General features: G+C 39.3%; 1 protein-coding gene across 2 annotated transcripts in view; it reads right to left on the bottom strand.

The window, feature by feature from the left end:
- Positions 1-11,082: 11,082 nt before the first annotated feature.
- LOC124515297 (calcium-binding mitochondrial carrier protein SCaMC-1) overlaps positions 11,083-16,660 on the bottom strand; it is a 52,655-nt gene continuing 47,077 nt past the window's right edge. For both annotated transcript variants that reach the window (XM_047084068.1, XM_047084070.1), the window contains 2 exons: positions 15,821-15,971; positions 11,083-13,163 (listed from right to left, as the gene is read on the bottom strand). In XM_047084068.1, the coding sequence (XP_046940024.1) occupies positions 12,979-13,163; positions 15,821-15,971 (336 nt within the window). In that variant the 3' untranslated portion in view covers positions 11,083-12,978. The remainder of the gene's footprint in view (positions 13,164-15,820; positions 15,972-16,660) is intronic.

Raw genomic sequence — 16,660 nt, 5'->3', positions numbered from 1 at the left:
TTCACTTTGGACATGTATTTTTCTTATCTTTAGCTTAGCAAATTAATGCTTTTAACTCTAAATTAAAAATCACTTTTCTACTTTCTAAAGATACAGTTGCAAAATCTGATATATTTTGATTCTTATTCCTTTGCAGATGATCTGTGTTTCCCCTTCTACCTCAGAAGCTTTTAAGATCTTTTCTTTTCATCCTTGGTGTTCTGAATTTTGCAACTGTGGTGTAGATATGTGTGTCTTTTGTCATTTACTGTGCCGGGCAGTGGGGGAAAGTGGAGACGGGAAAAATATCCTCCCTTCTCCCTTCCTCTGCCCTCCAACCTACTGCCACTGGCCAGCTCCAGCTGGGGGCAGCAGACCCAGGAGCCTGGGAAACAAGTTTGGAGGAGTTTGGCCCCATGATACAGAGCACGGCAGGGGGAAGACAAGGAATGGATCTGGGAGCAGACACATCTAGGACTAGACAGTTAAGAGGACAGAATGTCACACAGAATATAACCTAATATTGCTTTTTACAGTTTTAAAGATTATAAAAGTAAAACATATGTAAAAACATATTGCTGTTGACACTTTTAAAGATTATACAAGTAAAAGAATTTAAAAAGTAAAACACGTAGGGGCACCTGGGTGCCTCAGTCAGTTAAGCGGCCAGCTCTTGATTTCAGTTCAGATCATGATCTCACTGCTGGGGAGCTGGAGCCACGCCTGGGGTTCTGTGCTGACAGCGCAGAGCCTGCTTGGGATTTCTCTCTCCCTCTCTCTCTGCCCCTCCCCAGTTTGTCTCTTTCTCTCTCTCAAAAGATAAATAAACATTAAAAAAAATTTTTTTAAGTAAAACATGTAGAAATTTGAATATGTAAGTTTACATTTAAAAGTGAAAGTTCGGGGCGCCTGGGGGGCTCAGTCAGTTAAGCATCTGACTTCAACACAGGTCACAGCTTGCGAGTTTGATCTCCAGGTCAGGCTCTGTGCTGACAGCTCAGAGCCAGAAGCCTGCTTGGGATTCTGTGTCTCCCTCTCTCTCTCCCCCTCCCCTGCTCACACACTGTCTCTCTCTCTCTCAAATATAAACATTAAATAAATAAATAAATAAATAAATAAGAAAGTTCTTATGCACATGCCACACAGCTCTGAGTTTTTCACTAGAGATTCTTATCTATGCATGTACAAACTTTAGAAATACATGTATATGCACCATCTGTACATAATATGTTCTCATTGTTTCTTTCACATCCCCTTTGCTCAATTTTGTTAGGCTGGTTAAATTCTCATTTTCTGTTCTTTTCTTTGGGGAGATTAGAAATTATACAGCTATTTCCAGTCTTATGGATTTGATTCTTAAATATTTCAGTCAAATATTCTATATGAAAAAAATGTATATATAAAATACGATGACTGTGTCTCCATTACTCAGCCTAAGATACCACAGTATTATTGACTATCCAGAATGCCCTCTAAATCATAATCCCCTCCCACTCAGCAGTACTCACTAATCTGAATCTTGCTTTTCTTAAAACTGTACTTTATTTTCATTTTATTTTTTAGTTTATTTATTTATTTTGTGAGAAAGAGTGGGGGAGGGGCAGAGAAAGGGAGGGACAGAATCCCAAGCATGGACCCAGTGCAGGACTCAATCCCATGAACTGTGAGATCATGACCTGAGCTGAAATCAAGAGTCTGACATTCAACCAATTGAGCCATCAGGTACCACTTAAAACTGTATTTTAAACAATTTCAAAGACTATCTTGGTAACTGATTGTGGTGGGAGTTTTTTTAACTTTATATAAAAGGTGACATTATCAGAAACCTTCTGCAACTTGCATTTTTCAAAGTTATGGGTTTTTGTTAGCTTTGTACATATTGCTATGAAACTACAAAACACTACCGTGAGAAATTTTAAAAATTAATATATGGAAAGGTATACATTCTTCATGTGTCAAAAAATGTCATTTTCCCCCAAATTAATCCATAGATTCAATGTAATACCAAATCAGATTTCCCACAGGCTTTATTGTAGACACTGACAAACTAATTCCAAAATTCATATAGAAATGCAAAGAACCTAAAGTAGCCAAAACAACCTTGAAAAAGAAGAAAAAAAAAAAAGAACAAAGTTGGATGATTTATAGTACTTGATTTCAAGACTTACAAAGCCACAGTGATAAAGACAGTGTCTCAATGACTTAAAATACACAAACAGATCAACAGAACAGAGTCCAACAATAAAAGCGCATATCTATGGACAAATAATTTTCAACAAAGGTACAACGGCTATTCAGTAAAGAAAAAATAGTTCTTTCAACAAATGAGCCAAGAAAAATTGAATACATGTATGCAAAAACATGAGCTTCAATTCATACCTTGTACCATATAGAAAAATTAACTTGAAACATATCATAGACCTATATGTAAGGTCTTTACACAGCTTCTCAAAGAAAATACAGTAGAAAATTCTTGTGACCTTCGTTTAAGCAAAGGTTTCTTAGGTATAATACTATAATTCACAAAGAAAACCTTAATTAAATTTCATCAAAATTTAAAACTGAGCAAGTTGATACACTGAACTGGATTAAAATTAAAAACTGTTCGTCAAAGACACAGCTATGAAAATGAAAAGCAAGCACAGACTAGGAGAAAATACTTGCAACCTTATATATCTTATAAAGGACTTTTACACAGGATATATTAAAAAAAAAACAAAAAAAACTCTCACTATTCAATAATAAGCAAACAATTCCCCCCAAATGGTCAAAAGACCTGAAAAACTACTTCAGAAAAGTGAATTTTTTTTTTAAGTTTTGACTTAGGTATACACCCATAAACACAGTGGCAAAAAACTAATGGCAAAAAAAAAAAAAAGCACATATGAAAATCATCATTAGTCATTAGGGAAATATAAATTAAAAGCACAAGGAGATGGCACTTCTCATATTAGAATGGTTCAAATGTTAAAAGACAGGCCACAAGGCAAGAATGTAGAGTAAATAGGACTCTCAGTGATGGGAATAAAAAATAATAAATATATGACCACTTTGGGAAATAGTCTGGCAATTTATTAAAAAGTTAAATGTATACTACCATATGATCCAGCCATGCCACTCCTAGGTATTTACCCAAAAGAAATAAAAACATATGTCCACATAAAGCTTGTACATGAATGTTCATAGCAGCTTTATTTGTAATAGCTGGAAAAAATAGCTGGAAAAAATTCTAACATTCATCAATAGTTCAGTGTCCATAAACAAACTGTAGAGTAGCCCTACAACAGAACACTACTCAGCAAGAGAAAGGAATGGACTGTTGGTACTGTGAAGAAACAGAGTCAAAGAAGCCAGACATTTCGTCAAATTTATAAAATCCAAGTTAATCTACAGTGATAGCAAGAAAGATCAGTGGTTTCCTGGTGGAGTAGGAAACTCTGAAGGCTGATGGTATGTTCATCATCTTGATTGTGCTTATAGGGATTTGTTTAAACTCATCATATTATACACCTTAAATACGTGCAGTTTATTGTATTTCAATTACACGCCAATTAGGGCTGTGTAAAAAACACTACTTACGAAGACTCAACTGTGTCTAAGATCTGCTTAAGAAGTTACAATGGCTAGAGGCACCTGAATGGCTCAGTCTGTTAAGCACCTAATTCTTGATTTTGACTCCTCTGGTCACGATCTCACAGTTTGTGAGTTGGAGCCCTGCGGTGGGCTCTGTGCTCCTGCTTGGGATTCTTTCTGCCCCTCCCTCACTTGCGCATGTGTGTTTGTGCTCCCGCGCACACGCTCTCAAAATAAGCTTTTTAAAAAAATTACAATGTCTAAAGGTGATCCCTATCAATATTAGCTCACTTTTGTTCTTCCAAGCAATTATATTAAATTTATAATGTCCTCGTTAATCTGCATTATAGTTCTCCCTTATCCCAAGGAGGATATGCTGCAAGACCTCCAGTGAATGCCGGGATAGTATGGAACCCTATATATACTGTTTTGGGTTTTTTTTTTTTCCCTATCTGTACATAGGAACATGTGATAAAGTTTAACTTATAAATTAGGCACAGTAAGAGATTAACGACAATAGCTAATAAAATAGGACAATTATAATAACATACACTAACAACAGTTATGTGAACACGGTCTCTCTTATCACAGGAACTCATTGTACTGTACTCACCCTTCCTGTGATGATGTGAGAGGATAAAATGCCTGCGCGACGAGATGGAGTGAAGTGAATGACGCAGTTATTGAGACTTCAGCGAGTTAGACCACTATTGACCTTACGATTCGTCAGAAAAAAAGATCAGCTGCTTCCGGACCACCGCTGCCGGGGCAGCTGAAACTGCTGAGAGCGAAACCACACAGATAGGTAAGGGGAGACTCACTTTGCATATCTTCTACATGTTATTGGCGTGATTTACATAATTACTGGCTCACTTTGGAAGTACTGGAGGTTCAATAAAAATACCGATCTTTCCTCTAAACGGAAATATGTGGTGCAGTGGGTGACGCTGAACGGTGAAGGAAGCCTGGACAGGGCATCCTAACACTAGCTTGGCAATTACGTATATGCATTCAGTTTACCCAACCACAGCTGTCAGCGTCCCTATGAGGGCTGCAGTCCACAAGGATGCCGAGACATCCCCATCTTCCAATTAGATGCTCCATTCTATTGCCTGGGGAAAAAAAAAAGACACCTCTCAGAAGAAGCATATAGCATTTTGATTAAAATTTATGTGCCTGGAGAGGCGCCTAGGTGGCTCAGTTGGTTAAGCATCCAACTCTGGCTCCGGTCATGATCTCATGGTTGGTATATTCCAGCCATGCATCAGGCTCTGTGCTGACAGCTCAGAGCCTGGAACCTGCTTCAGATTCTGTGTCTCCCTCTCTCTTTCTGCCCTTCCCGCAAACTCTCTCTCTCTCTCTCTCTCTCTCTCTCTCTCTCTCAAAACTAAATAAACATTAAATTTTTTTTAAAAAAAATTATCTGCATCAGAAGTATAAACTTTAGACCCAACAGACTGAGATAAACTTGGCCCTACCTCAATTTGTATATCATCATAAGCTGGATCAACTCAAATGTAGCAGTCTTACCTGTGACTATGTGAAAAACTAATGCGATATAGACTATGGTATTGAAAAGTAAATTAAAAATTGGGTTTTAACAGTTCATACTTTTTAAATGGTGGTCACTAGGCTGCTATGGGGAAAGTTCTCATGACCAGCACCTTCAAAGCCTTATGGTTGTGGGCCAGGTGTTATTATTTTACTGGTCCAGTGCTATTGCTACAACAGGCAAAAAATAGCCTTCCTATTTCACTTTGCATTGGATGATAGAATCTACAGAGTTTTGTAACTCCTCTGTTCACAGTCAGTAAAACAAAGGGTAGACTATGGCAAGAAACCCTTGGAAAATACTACCTTTGGGATGAGGCTTTTGGCCATTTATCATGTAACCATCCATCTAGGAATAGTCGAGCTTGATTGTATTAGTGTTCCCAAAGCATTTGTTTCCAAAGAGATAATTTATACACGATCAACAAGGGAAGAGATGAAATGAGCTGCAAAAGTCATAAATCACCTCCCTCTCTCCCTTTCCCTCTCTCTCTGTCAGAAATTATGCATACTTGACACTTGCAATGCCTGTATTAAAATAGAGAACCATATTTATGGTCCTTGGTGCCCCAAACAGGCAAATCTATAATTGAATAACATCATGAGAAATTATCAGTTATAAATCAGGATGTCAGTTCACTGCTTACCTTAAGGCCATGTCCACAGAGCTGCACTGAGGCCAATTCCCATGCTCCCTCTGCCCAGCCCTCCTGACCAAGGAGACTTCCACTGTGCAGAATCTGAAAAGGGGATGGAAATACCTCACCAGAAGTTACCATCTGATTATCAGTTAATAGTACCATGAAAAAAAAAAAATAGGAAGAACTTTGCTGAATGACCCTCTTGACCAATGTATGTCTCTTGATGTTCTGAATCTTTTTGCTCATGCCTTATATAAAAAGTGAACTATCAAGGCTTGGCATAGAGAGGAAAGTCTCCCATAATCTCTGGTCAAAATTCCCTAAAATAATAGTCATATATTTTTACTAGTCATAGAAAACACACATAAAAAAGCAAAAATTTAAAACTATAGCAGGGGCGCCTGGGTGGCTCAGTCGGTTGAGCGTCCAGCTTCAGCTCAGGTCATGATCTCACAGTTTGCCCGCATCGGGCTCTGTGCTGACAGCTTACAGCCTGGAGCCTGCTTCTGATTCTGTTTCCCTCTCTGCTCCTCCCCCGCTCATGCTCTGTCTCTCTCTCACCTTCAAAAATAAATAAAAACATTAAAAAAAATTTTTTTAAACTATAGCAAAATTCTTCTATTGTCTGACTCTTTCCTCTCCTTAACATAGTTTTATTACCTTATGGAAAATTTTTTCGTATCTCACCAGGAGGAACATCTCAGCAAATAACAAAGTGGGAAGGAAACAAAATCAGAAGAACAAAGATCACAAGTGCATAGACTTTAAAAATTCTTCCTTGGGGTGCCTGGGTGGTGGCTCAGTTGCTTGAAGGTCCCACTTCAGCTCAGGTCATCATCTCTCGGTTCATGAGTTTGTGGGTTCGTGCCCCACATTGGGCTTTGTGCTGAGAGCACGGAGCCTGCTTAGGATTCTCTGTCTCCCTCTCTCTCTGCCCCTCCACCACTCATGCTCTGTCTCTCTCTCTCAAAAATAAACATGAAAGAAAGTTAAAAATTCTTCCTCACCTTTAGGTTTCTTCCAGATTCCTCTACCATAAAAAGTCTCAAGCACCTGAACTTATTAATACTACCTACACTTGCACTGTATCATTTATGTATTCCCTATATCATCCAAAACAAAAGATTCAGAAACAGTTCTAGACTCAAAGTTACTCTTTTCCATATTACAACTAATTTTTCCCTCTATTTCCTTTCTCCTCCCACGCCTTTGAAAAGTGTCGACTCTCAATGATATTGCTGACTTTTCCTTTTAGACACTGTTTATTGAGCTGTCTGGCTATAAAGCTACTTTGCCATGTACTAATAAAGTTTTGGAGATTCAGAGATTCAGTAAGTGGAAAAATGTGGTGTTTCCCTGCATAGAGAGAGCCCCCTGCTCCATGGCACAGTAAGACTTACCCCTGAGAGAGACTGCCAAGGAGCAGGAGGAATTTGAGAGCCTATAGCAGGATAACTTAATGAAATACTAATTTGTGTTTATTCCTCTATATGTTCCCTTTCAATTCACTTCAGACAAGGAGCCAAGCCTTTAGTATTTCCTTCTCTGAGTGATTTTTAAAAGTAGAAAATAGAAGTCACTTTGATCAAAGTCTGTTCTGTCTTTTGCAAACATCTAAGTTACCTGGAGAGAGGATTCCAGGGGTCCCAGGGGGAAGAGGAGAGGAATACTTTTAAGAGCAAAGAGATAAAGAGGCAAACCCAGAGTCTGGGAAGGAGACAAAGGTTGAAGGTACTAGGGTTAAAAGAGATTTATATTGGACACCTCACCCCCTCAGAATGGAAAGGCCAGACCCCAGGTACAGATGCCCCACAGGTTCCCAGCTACTCCCTTGCCAAGCATGGCATGGATGCTGGATCATGACCTGCGTCCAGTGAGGCTAAGACCCCGGGTCGCTGGCACAACACTGAGTGGTATCAGAGCTTTCAAATGGATTTAAGCTGATATAAAGAAAATTAGGAAATACCATATTTTTTGCACAAGCCAGTTGGTGCAGTAAGATTCTTATAGGGAGGGGTACCTGGGTGACTTAGTCAATTGAGTGTCTGACTCTTGATTTTGGCTTCACACTGAGTGTGGAGGCTGCTTAGGATTCTCTCTCTCTCCTTCTGCCCCTCTCTTCCACTTACACACTCTTTCTAAAAGTAAAAATTAAAAAAAAAAAAAAGATTCATGTGAGGACCTCCTGTGGGGGCTGACTGATGCATACCTACAGCCCAGACTGATTATAGGTGCTTGGATTTGGGCTAATTCATCTTGAGCCCATGGTCTTGACTGTGTTGTACAACTGGTATATATGGAGACAAGTATAAACTCTTGGAAAACATGACTGATGAGCGAATGCTGAGGGTGGTAGTAAGTTTAAGTTTTTGAAAGAGTACTTTATAATGTTTTAAAATCCCTGGCAAGACCAGCACCTTTTCCAGGAGTAACAAAACACAAATCACTTTTTTGTTACTATTATCTTGATTTTGTGGAAGTGAATTCAAAGCAGGACAATATCAACTAACAAAATATAAATAAAAGGATTGTTTCCAATATTGAACAATTGTATAAATGATAAACAAATCCTGGGCAGATACAAGGTGGTTAGAGAAGAACATGAAAAGAGCTATAGCCTTGCTAGTTTGCTGAAATTGAAGTTCTCTGTAATTCTCCGGGAAATATCTAGAAAAATTTTAGGATCTCTAATTTCTTTTTTAAAAAATTAAATTTCTCAGGGCACCTGGGTGGCTCAGCCAGTTGAGCGGCCGATTTTGGCTCAGGTCATGACCTCATGGTTCATGAGTTCAAGCCCCGCATCCAGCTCTGTGCTGACAGCTCAGAGCCCACTTCGGATCCTCTGTCCCCCGTCCCTCCTCTCTCTCTGCCCCTCCCCCACTCGCGCTCTCTCTCTTTCTCTCTCAAAAATAAACATTTTTTAAAAATTAAAATTCTCTTGGGGCGCCTGGGTGGCGCAGTCGGTTAAGCGTCCGACTTCAGCCAGGTCACGATCTCGCGGTCCGTGAGTTCGAGCCCCGCGTCGGGCTCTGGGCTGATGGCTCAGAGCCTGGAGCCTGTTTCGGATTCTGTGTCTCCCTCTCTCTCTGCCCCTCCCCCGTTCATGCTCTGTCTCTCTCTGTCCCAAAAATAAATAAAAACGTTGAAAGAAAAAAAAAATTAAAAAAAAAAAATTAAAATTCTCTCTGGAGAGGGACAGGCATACAGCAGCCAATAGACATGCTGCCTGGGAAGGGGTCCATGTGTTGGACTACTTTAGGGACAACTGTACAGATGGACATGAAGGTTACCAGAAATGGCTGGCATTTTCCAACAAGGTTCCAATAATGAAAGTCCCACCCCCAAAGGGGAGACATTTGAATCTTGTCCTGGAGTCCTAGAGACTGAGAACTAGACAAACGCACTGTTGATATGCCTCCCACGGTAGCCCCTTGGCTGCATGGCTTACACCCTCCCCTCCCCCTTGCTCACTCGGCTCCACTGCACCTGCGGCCTGTATCTGCATTCCCTCTGCTTGGAATGCCCTCCCCAGATATTGGTATGACCCATTCCCAGACCTCCATTGTGTCCCTACTCAAAAAGCACCTTCTGGGCCAGGCCTTCTCTATCTCAAATTACGGCCCCAACCCCAACACTGCCTTCTGTGCTTACACCATCAGACATATTACTTATTTTACTCTGTGAATTTCTTGTCTGTCTCTTCCTTCCAGGTGATCTCCATGAGGAAAGGTGCTGCGTCTTCTGTTCAATGCTGTGTCCTCAGCCGCTGAAAGTGGCACAAAGTAGTGTTTAATAAATACTGAAATTAAAAATGACACATAAGTTCTTATGGAATAAGATGCCCCAGTGGCCCAGGCTTGAGGTCCTTCTTTCACAGAAAACCATGCTGCAGTGGCTGTGGCTGAGCATCTGAGTTCATGGCCATGGGACCCAGTGACAACCAGGGAACATGCACATCTGGTAAAAAAAAAAAAAAAAAAACAAAAACAACACACACACACACACACACGAAGAAAAACAACTTTCCCACCAGCCAGAGGGCTGTGAATAGGCATCTTCAATCGCACTGTGGCCAGAGGGCAGCGGTGGGTCCAGGCTGGGGCAGCTTGGACTTCAGCACAGCTCTGGGCTGCACTGGAGGGAGAACGTGGCAGGGCATGCTCTCCCAGAGAGCAGTCTAAAGGAGTTCAGTCCACCCCACCCTAATCCCAACAAGGGAACACAGCAAAGCAGGAGAGGAGGGTTGCTGCTTGCTCCTCCCCACAAATATCAATACTCCTGTGGTGCACATCGAAAGAAAGAAAGAAAGAAAGAAAGAAAGAAAGAAAGAAAGAAAGAAAGAAAGAAAGAAAAGAAAAAAAAGAAAAGAAGAGAAAAAAGAAAAGAAGAGAAAAGAAAAAATTCCATAAGAACAAAAGGGCAAGTAAAATTCCTATCTGGAGAGAAGTAAACCAGGACATACTTTTATACATGTGTCCTGATATAAAGCTCAAAGTATAAAATAGCATAAAATATGATCCCTGTTTACATGAAGCTTCTCTTGATGTGGATACAAGGTTGAGAAGTAAATGCAGCAGCATTTTTCTAACCAAGGGTTCCTGAAAACAGAGGAGGGTTCATATGTTTATTCTTGGAGTCTGAGTGGCATCTGAGTTGGAGCACAGAAATGTCTTTGCAGTCTTATGTTTTATTATTTTATTTTTTAAAATCAAATTTTGTATTTAATTGTAATCTGCACTGTAAAAAAGTGTTTTAATCACCACTAAACTTACTTAGCTTTGCTTCCCACAGCTTGAAGACAAACTGATACTCCACTAAGATGTGTCAAGAAGTCCTATGATTTTGGGGGCACCTGGGTAGCTTAGTCAGTTGAGCGTCTGACTCTTGATTTGGCTCAGGTCATGATCTCATGTTTCATGAGATCGAGTTCCTACAAGTTTGAGCCCCTGCATCTGGCTCTGTGCTGACAGTGCAGAGCCTGCTTGGGATTCTCCCTCTCCCTCTCTCTCTGCCCTTACCCTGCTCTCTCGCTCTCTCTCTCTCTCACAAAAAAAAAAAAAAAAGTCATCCCATGATTTTGAATTCTCCTTGACACCATGAACCCCCAGGGGTGTAGCCCTAACTAATAAATGTGGGATTTGGACATCATGAAAAACATCTTATGCCAAAATGTATGACATTAACAACAATTGCTGTGGCTGTTCAGGAAAATATTTGCAGACTATATGGAGTCAGATGTGAAAAGTATCAGTCAAACTGCTGCCAGTGATAGAAGCTGTGTAACACAGCCATTTTTTTTTCTTTTTTGCCTATTTTTTAAAAATGAGGAAACAAATCATTTTTAAAACAAACATATATATTTTTTAATAGAAATGCAAAGTACATATGCAATAATACCAGAAATAAACATCTTCAACTCTGGGCTCTTTTCAAAAGACACAAGATCATTTTTTCAAAAGATACATGATGCACAGATAAACCACATTCATACCTTACAATGTTAAATAGCAAACAATTTAAATTCATAATGAACAATGACTATTTTTCAGTAGCTTAAAATTTTAGTTATTCATCCCATAATTCTTATGAGTAAAAAAATAAAAAGCTAATCATGTACCTTAATATTGTCATTTATGAATTACTCCAAAGTACAAACAACCCTGAAGATAGAGTTCCATGCTTATCATGGGTATTATAAAAATACCAAGACATTTATCAGGCATAACTAATGTATTAAAAGCTATATTTTAGAATATGTTTCACAAACACAGCTCCAACATTTCTCTTTTGTTCAAAAAATATAAGAGGTAGGTTCAAATAAATGCCTATTATGTCACTAGATTTTCACAAAAAAATGTTGGCAATTGATAACCGAAATCTCTAGAAATCAAACTACATTAAAAAGCTACAGAATAACTTCAACTAATAAATATTTGTCTAAGTCTTAATCACACAAATAAAAAAAGATGATTGCCTACAAAAATGCCTTTAGTAAAATAAAAATATGCCATCAATCTTACAAATTTTCTACATCATAATGTGTTCCTAAAACTTGGCACAAGGGAGAATATGAATGTATATGTTTATAAATTGAGCCTTTCATTTAAACATAGGTACCTAACATATAATATTAATATACACTACTATTAAAATGCACTATTCTCCCAGGGTTGCACTGCCCAAGTTGAGAATTGTAGGTTCAAACAAATTCAACACTGAGGGGGAAATGAAGATGTCATTCACCCATGATCAACCTACTTGACATAATTAAGAAATGTTCGATTACCAAGAATGCTCCCTAGAAGCCTTCCTGATTAAAAGAGAATCTGATTCAAGTAGGAAACAAAGGAGGACAAAGATAAGACAGCTGTTCTGCAGATGCTGATATAGGTAAAAGGTTGTGCTTCCTGGTGCTTTTCAAAGCAATGACAGAATAAATAGAATCTTTCAAATAAGTTGCCTTGCATTGAAAATTTAACAGCAATATACTGGCAATCAGTGTGTCACTCCAGGAACCAAATAACAGTGCAAGGAAAATGGAAAGGGGCACATTAAAGTAAATACTGTTTCATCACTTCTCCTTATACAAAAAATGTAAATGGACTAGAGTTATTTGCATGCCCTGGAATTCTGCCACTTCAGTTCATTCTCATTCAGCTTAAAGAAACACAGTGATATAAGCCCTATACTTACTTGGCTGCTGTAAGGTATGTTTTCATGCAATGATTTTCTATTAATGGTTCTACAAGGAAATTTTAAGAAGTCTACAAAGACATTCAAAATACATTAAACAACTTAAATTTCAAGGTTTTCTGATCATTTTGTTTTTTAGAAAAAGACATTTAAGTATTAAGGAACTGGCATAAACTTGAACCAACCAAAATAAAGATTAGTAATTTATAATTACCACACAAAACACATTTAATTAAAGCAATACACTTTTCAGATTTAGGACTCAGGGCATAGCTTTGTCGAAAGGCACTAATATGAAAAGATAAAATACAATTTTGTGGCCTTTTCAAAATTGTGTGAGCTTATCAAAACTATGATTTTTAACATTTCTGTATATATAAAATTGAGCCCAAATATTTGAAGTAATCATTGATATGCTCTTCCTTTTTGTGACAAATATATGGTTTCTTTTGCCATAGACCTGTAATTCTAGGTGGTAAAAGTCACTCCAGAGGACTGATGAAAATTTCAATAATCACCCTAAAGCAAAAATTTCAACATGTCATTTCTGGGTTACTCTTAAAGTTTGCTTCATATTTTCATAAACCACATAACTGATGCCCACAGCAGGGAGCACCTTCATGAAGTTTGGGGTGATGCCTCTGTAAAGTCCTGGTATTCCTTCTTTGGAAATTATTCGTTGAAAGAGGCCAACCATGTTCATTTGTTTGGTTCCTTCTATCATGGCTAGGAAAAGAAGAAATAAAGAAAGAAGCAAGGCTAATTTAATATTCAAATATGTTTTATTTGTGACTCTGAATGATATTCTAGAATATATAAAGTATCCCTTTATATATAAATCTCCTTGCATGGCACCTAATAGTGAGTTCCATAATTACAGTAACAATGGTAACAACAGTTATTAGTTCAGTAATTGCTATGTGTTAGATACTGGCTTTATTACTTTATATACCAATCCTGCAAGGTAAGTATCATACCTATTTTATAAATGAGGAATTGGAGGTTTAGGAAGATGGAGAAACTTGGCCTAATATACTTAGCCAGCAAGTGGCGGGGAGCTAAGAGTAGACAGTCTTTCTGACTCCAAAGTTCACACACTTTCTACCACCCCACACTGCCATGGCCAGCCCTCCTCATTAACCAAGCACTGAAAAGAGAGTAGATCAATCCTTGGAATTAAGGGGAGCATGGGAACACTTTGAGGAGCTTAAGAAAATGTAGGGTTCCTGGGCCTTGAAAATGGCCTCAAGAGTCAAGAAAGGGAGGAAGAGAAAGCCCATGCTGCTGACACCACAAAGAAAAGTAGGGCACATGGGGGCACTACATGGGGACTGCTGATGTGGTTATTACACAAAGGGTATCCAGCGCTGGAGGTGAGTGAGGCAGGGGTGGGGAAATGGAGAGGAGGAGAAAAAATAAAGTGGGGCCAGATTACTAAAGGCTTTGAAATTCCCACTAAGAACTTGGGAATTTATTCTGAGGACACTGAAGAGTCACAAAGATTTCTGAACAGGAATCAAGTGAACAGACCTTGACTTTAAAAACAACAGATCTGGGTGCCTGGCCAGCTCAGTTGGAGGAGCGTGTGACTCCTGAGTCTGGGGTTTGAGTCTGAGCCCCGTTTTGAGTGTAGCGATTACTTAAAAATAAAATCTTTAAAAAAAGAAACATAGGTCTATCAGCCACGAGAGGACTGGATTGGAGTTGGCAGATGGGAGAGGGGGACTTGCCAGATGAAGGTTTCAATCAGACTGGCTGGGTTTGAAGTCTAGCTCCACTATTTACCAATGTATAACCTTATGGAAGTTACTTTATCTCTTTTTGCCCCAGTTATTCACCTATAAAATACAGATAATACTAGTATCAATCCCAAAGATGGTTGTGATGGTTAAATGAGCGAATACAAATGAAATATTTAGTTACTACTTTCCATTTTTCTCTCCAGGCATATGATTTTCTTTCAGCTCCTCAAATGGACCCCATTTTCTCCTGCCTCAGTGCCTTCACATATGCTTTTCCTCAGGCTGTAAGGCTCTTTCTTTTCTACCTCACCCCACCTTTGACCAGCTAACTTCCACCTGTCTTTCCAGGTTGAACTTAAATGACAATGTCCTCTGGCTCCCAAGTAAGGTTAGAGCCCCTTGCTCTGTACTCCCCTGACAAAGGGGAGGTGATTTAACAAGTTTGTTTACTTGCTACATGTGTGTCTTTTCCACTCCACAATGGCAGGGACCACATCTGACTTGTGGACTGCTCTAACCCTAGCATCTGGCAGAGTGTCCAGCACCTGACAATGGCTCTGAAAGTATTGGTTACTTAACGAGTGACCACTTGGTTGGGGGCAGTGGGGTGGTTGGTACTTGGAGGAGAGACTGGGAATAGAGCTGTAGATACCCAGGAGGTACTGTTTAAAGAAATGATAGTAGGTGAGTGAGACTGGCCAGCAAAGAGCAAAAAAAGGAAAGAAAGGCACAGGCTACATACTTTAAATAGCAATAAAAGCCAGCAAATCTTTTAAGAATAGAGAATAATCAATAAGATGGTAGAAAAGCCAGGGGACACAGTATAATCAAAGCCAAGGGAGAGGACAGGGTCACAATGAGGAGGGATCCCATAGTTCAAAAGTTGTAGGGTCCAATAAGAGCAAACAATTCCAGCCACCATTTACCAACAATTTGCCAAAGGCCAGGTGCTTTACATATATTGTTGCCAATTCTCACAACAATGCACAGTTCTCATTCCCATTTACAGATGAGTAAAGGAAAATCCAAAGAGGTTTGGGGCAAAGAGGAAAATCCAAAGAGGTCTGAACCCAAATCCGTCTAGATACTTAAGCTTATATACTCTTAAAACATGCATTCTCAATATGGGCAAAACCAAATCTCACTGTTGACCCATAAAATGCAGATATACACAGAGTACATGTGCAGTGTATTTGTGATATTAAAATTTCATGAAGAGGGAGTGATTAGGAAAATAATTTATGAAAGGGTTCCCTAGGGAGGCAGTAATGAAAAAAATAAATAAATAAAGCTTGTGAAATACTGTCTGAAAAGCATATTCTGCTACCTCAGAAGAACCTGAAGCTCCAAAAGCATGTTGCTGGTAGAGTACTTTTATCAGCATCATTCATCCATCAAAAACTCACCTTGAGGGGCACCTGGGTGCCTCAGTCAGTTAAGCATCTGACTGTTGATTTCAGCTCAGGTCACGATCTCACGGTAGTGGGATTGACCCCCACATCGGGCTCTGTGCTGAGCGTGAAGTCTGCTTGGGATTCTCTCTCTTCCTCTCCCTCTGTCCTTTCCCTACTCATGCACACGTATGCATGCATGCATGCACTCTCTCAAAATAAATAAATAAAAACATTAAAAAAAACTCACCTTGGGCCTGCATGCGTGTTTTCACCAAAGCCAAGGGGTAGCTGGCCAACTGACCGCAAGTACTAGATACGATGCCACATCCCAGCAACACGATGACTCCAGGGTTTACAGAGTCTTTGGCATAATTATCCAGCCAGTAGGACTTCAAGAGCTGCCAGAGAAACAGAAGAGAAGAAAAACAGTGAACAACTAACATTACAACTGCTTTCGCTCAACATGAACATTTTCACAGACACCCTCATCCTTATGAGAGACAGGCCGCACATCTGTGAGATCAGGTAACACATTCCCAGCAGTGGCAGTCACTGGAAGAGGCAGCAGCTCCGCACACAGGTGTGGTAGCCACTGGGGATTCAGAACACATGAGCTTTGCACAGGTTTCTCCTTTTCTTCTGAACAAATGTTAAGATCAACAGCACTCCAAATGTAGGACCTCAAGCACATTTCCAATGGTATTAATAAAAACAATGTAATTCTACTAACTGCATCTAATTGTGTACTTTACATACATGTTATTTCATTTAGTCCTTTCCCTGATGTGGAGCTATTCTTCCAATTTTGGAATGAGGAAAATGAGTCTCAGTGGAGTTATTTTTAACAAGAGTGCAGAATCAAGTGTACTGATCCCCCGGCCATGCCTTTTTCCCTGTCATCCTATATCCTTGTAATTCCATTAGAAGGTGATAATTTAGAGTAACTGTATAAAACACATATGCTAACCTACTTTTTAAATATACAATATTTTAAGTATAAGAATCTATGCACATACGTGGGAAAATTATTGTTATGGTAGCACAAGCATAGTAATACACTACTTAAAGCAATCTAAGGATTCAGTGC

Source organism: Lynx rufus, unplaced genomic scaffold, assembly GCF_022079265.1.
Source record: "Lynx rufus isolate CCGP_SWC_20201006 ecotype Redwood Valley unplaced genomic scaffold, mLynRuf1.p SCAF_2, whole genome shotgun sequence".
In the NCBI taxonomy this organism is placed as follows: Eukaryota; Metazoa; Chordata; class Mammalia; order Carnivora; family Felidae; genus Lynx; species Lynx rufus.
The sequence above is the reverse complement of the archived record's forward strand: the minus strand, read 5'-3'. Positions and strand labels throughout refer to the sequence as shown.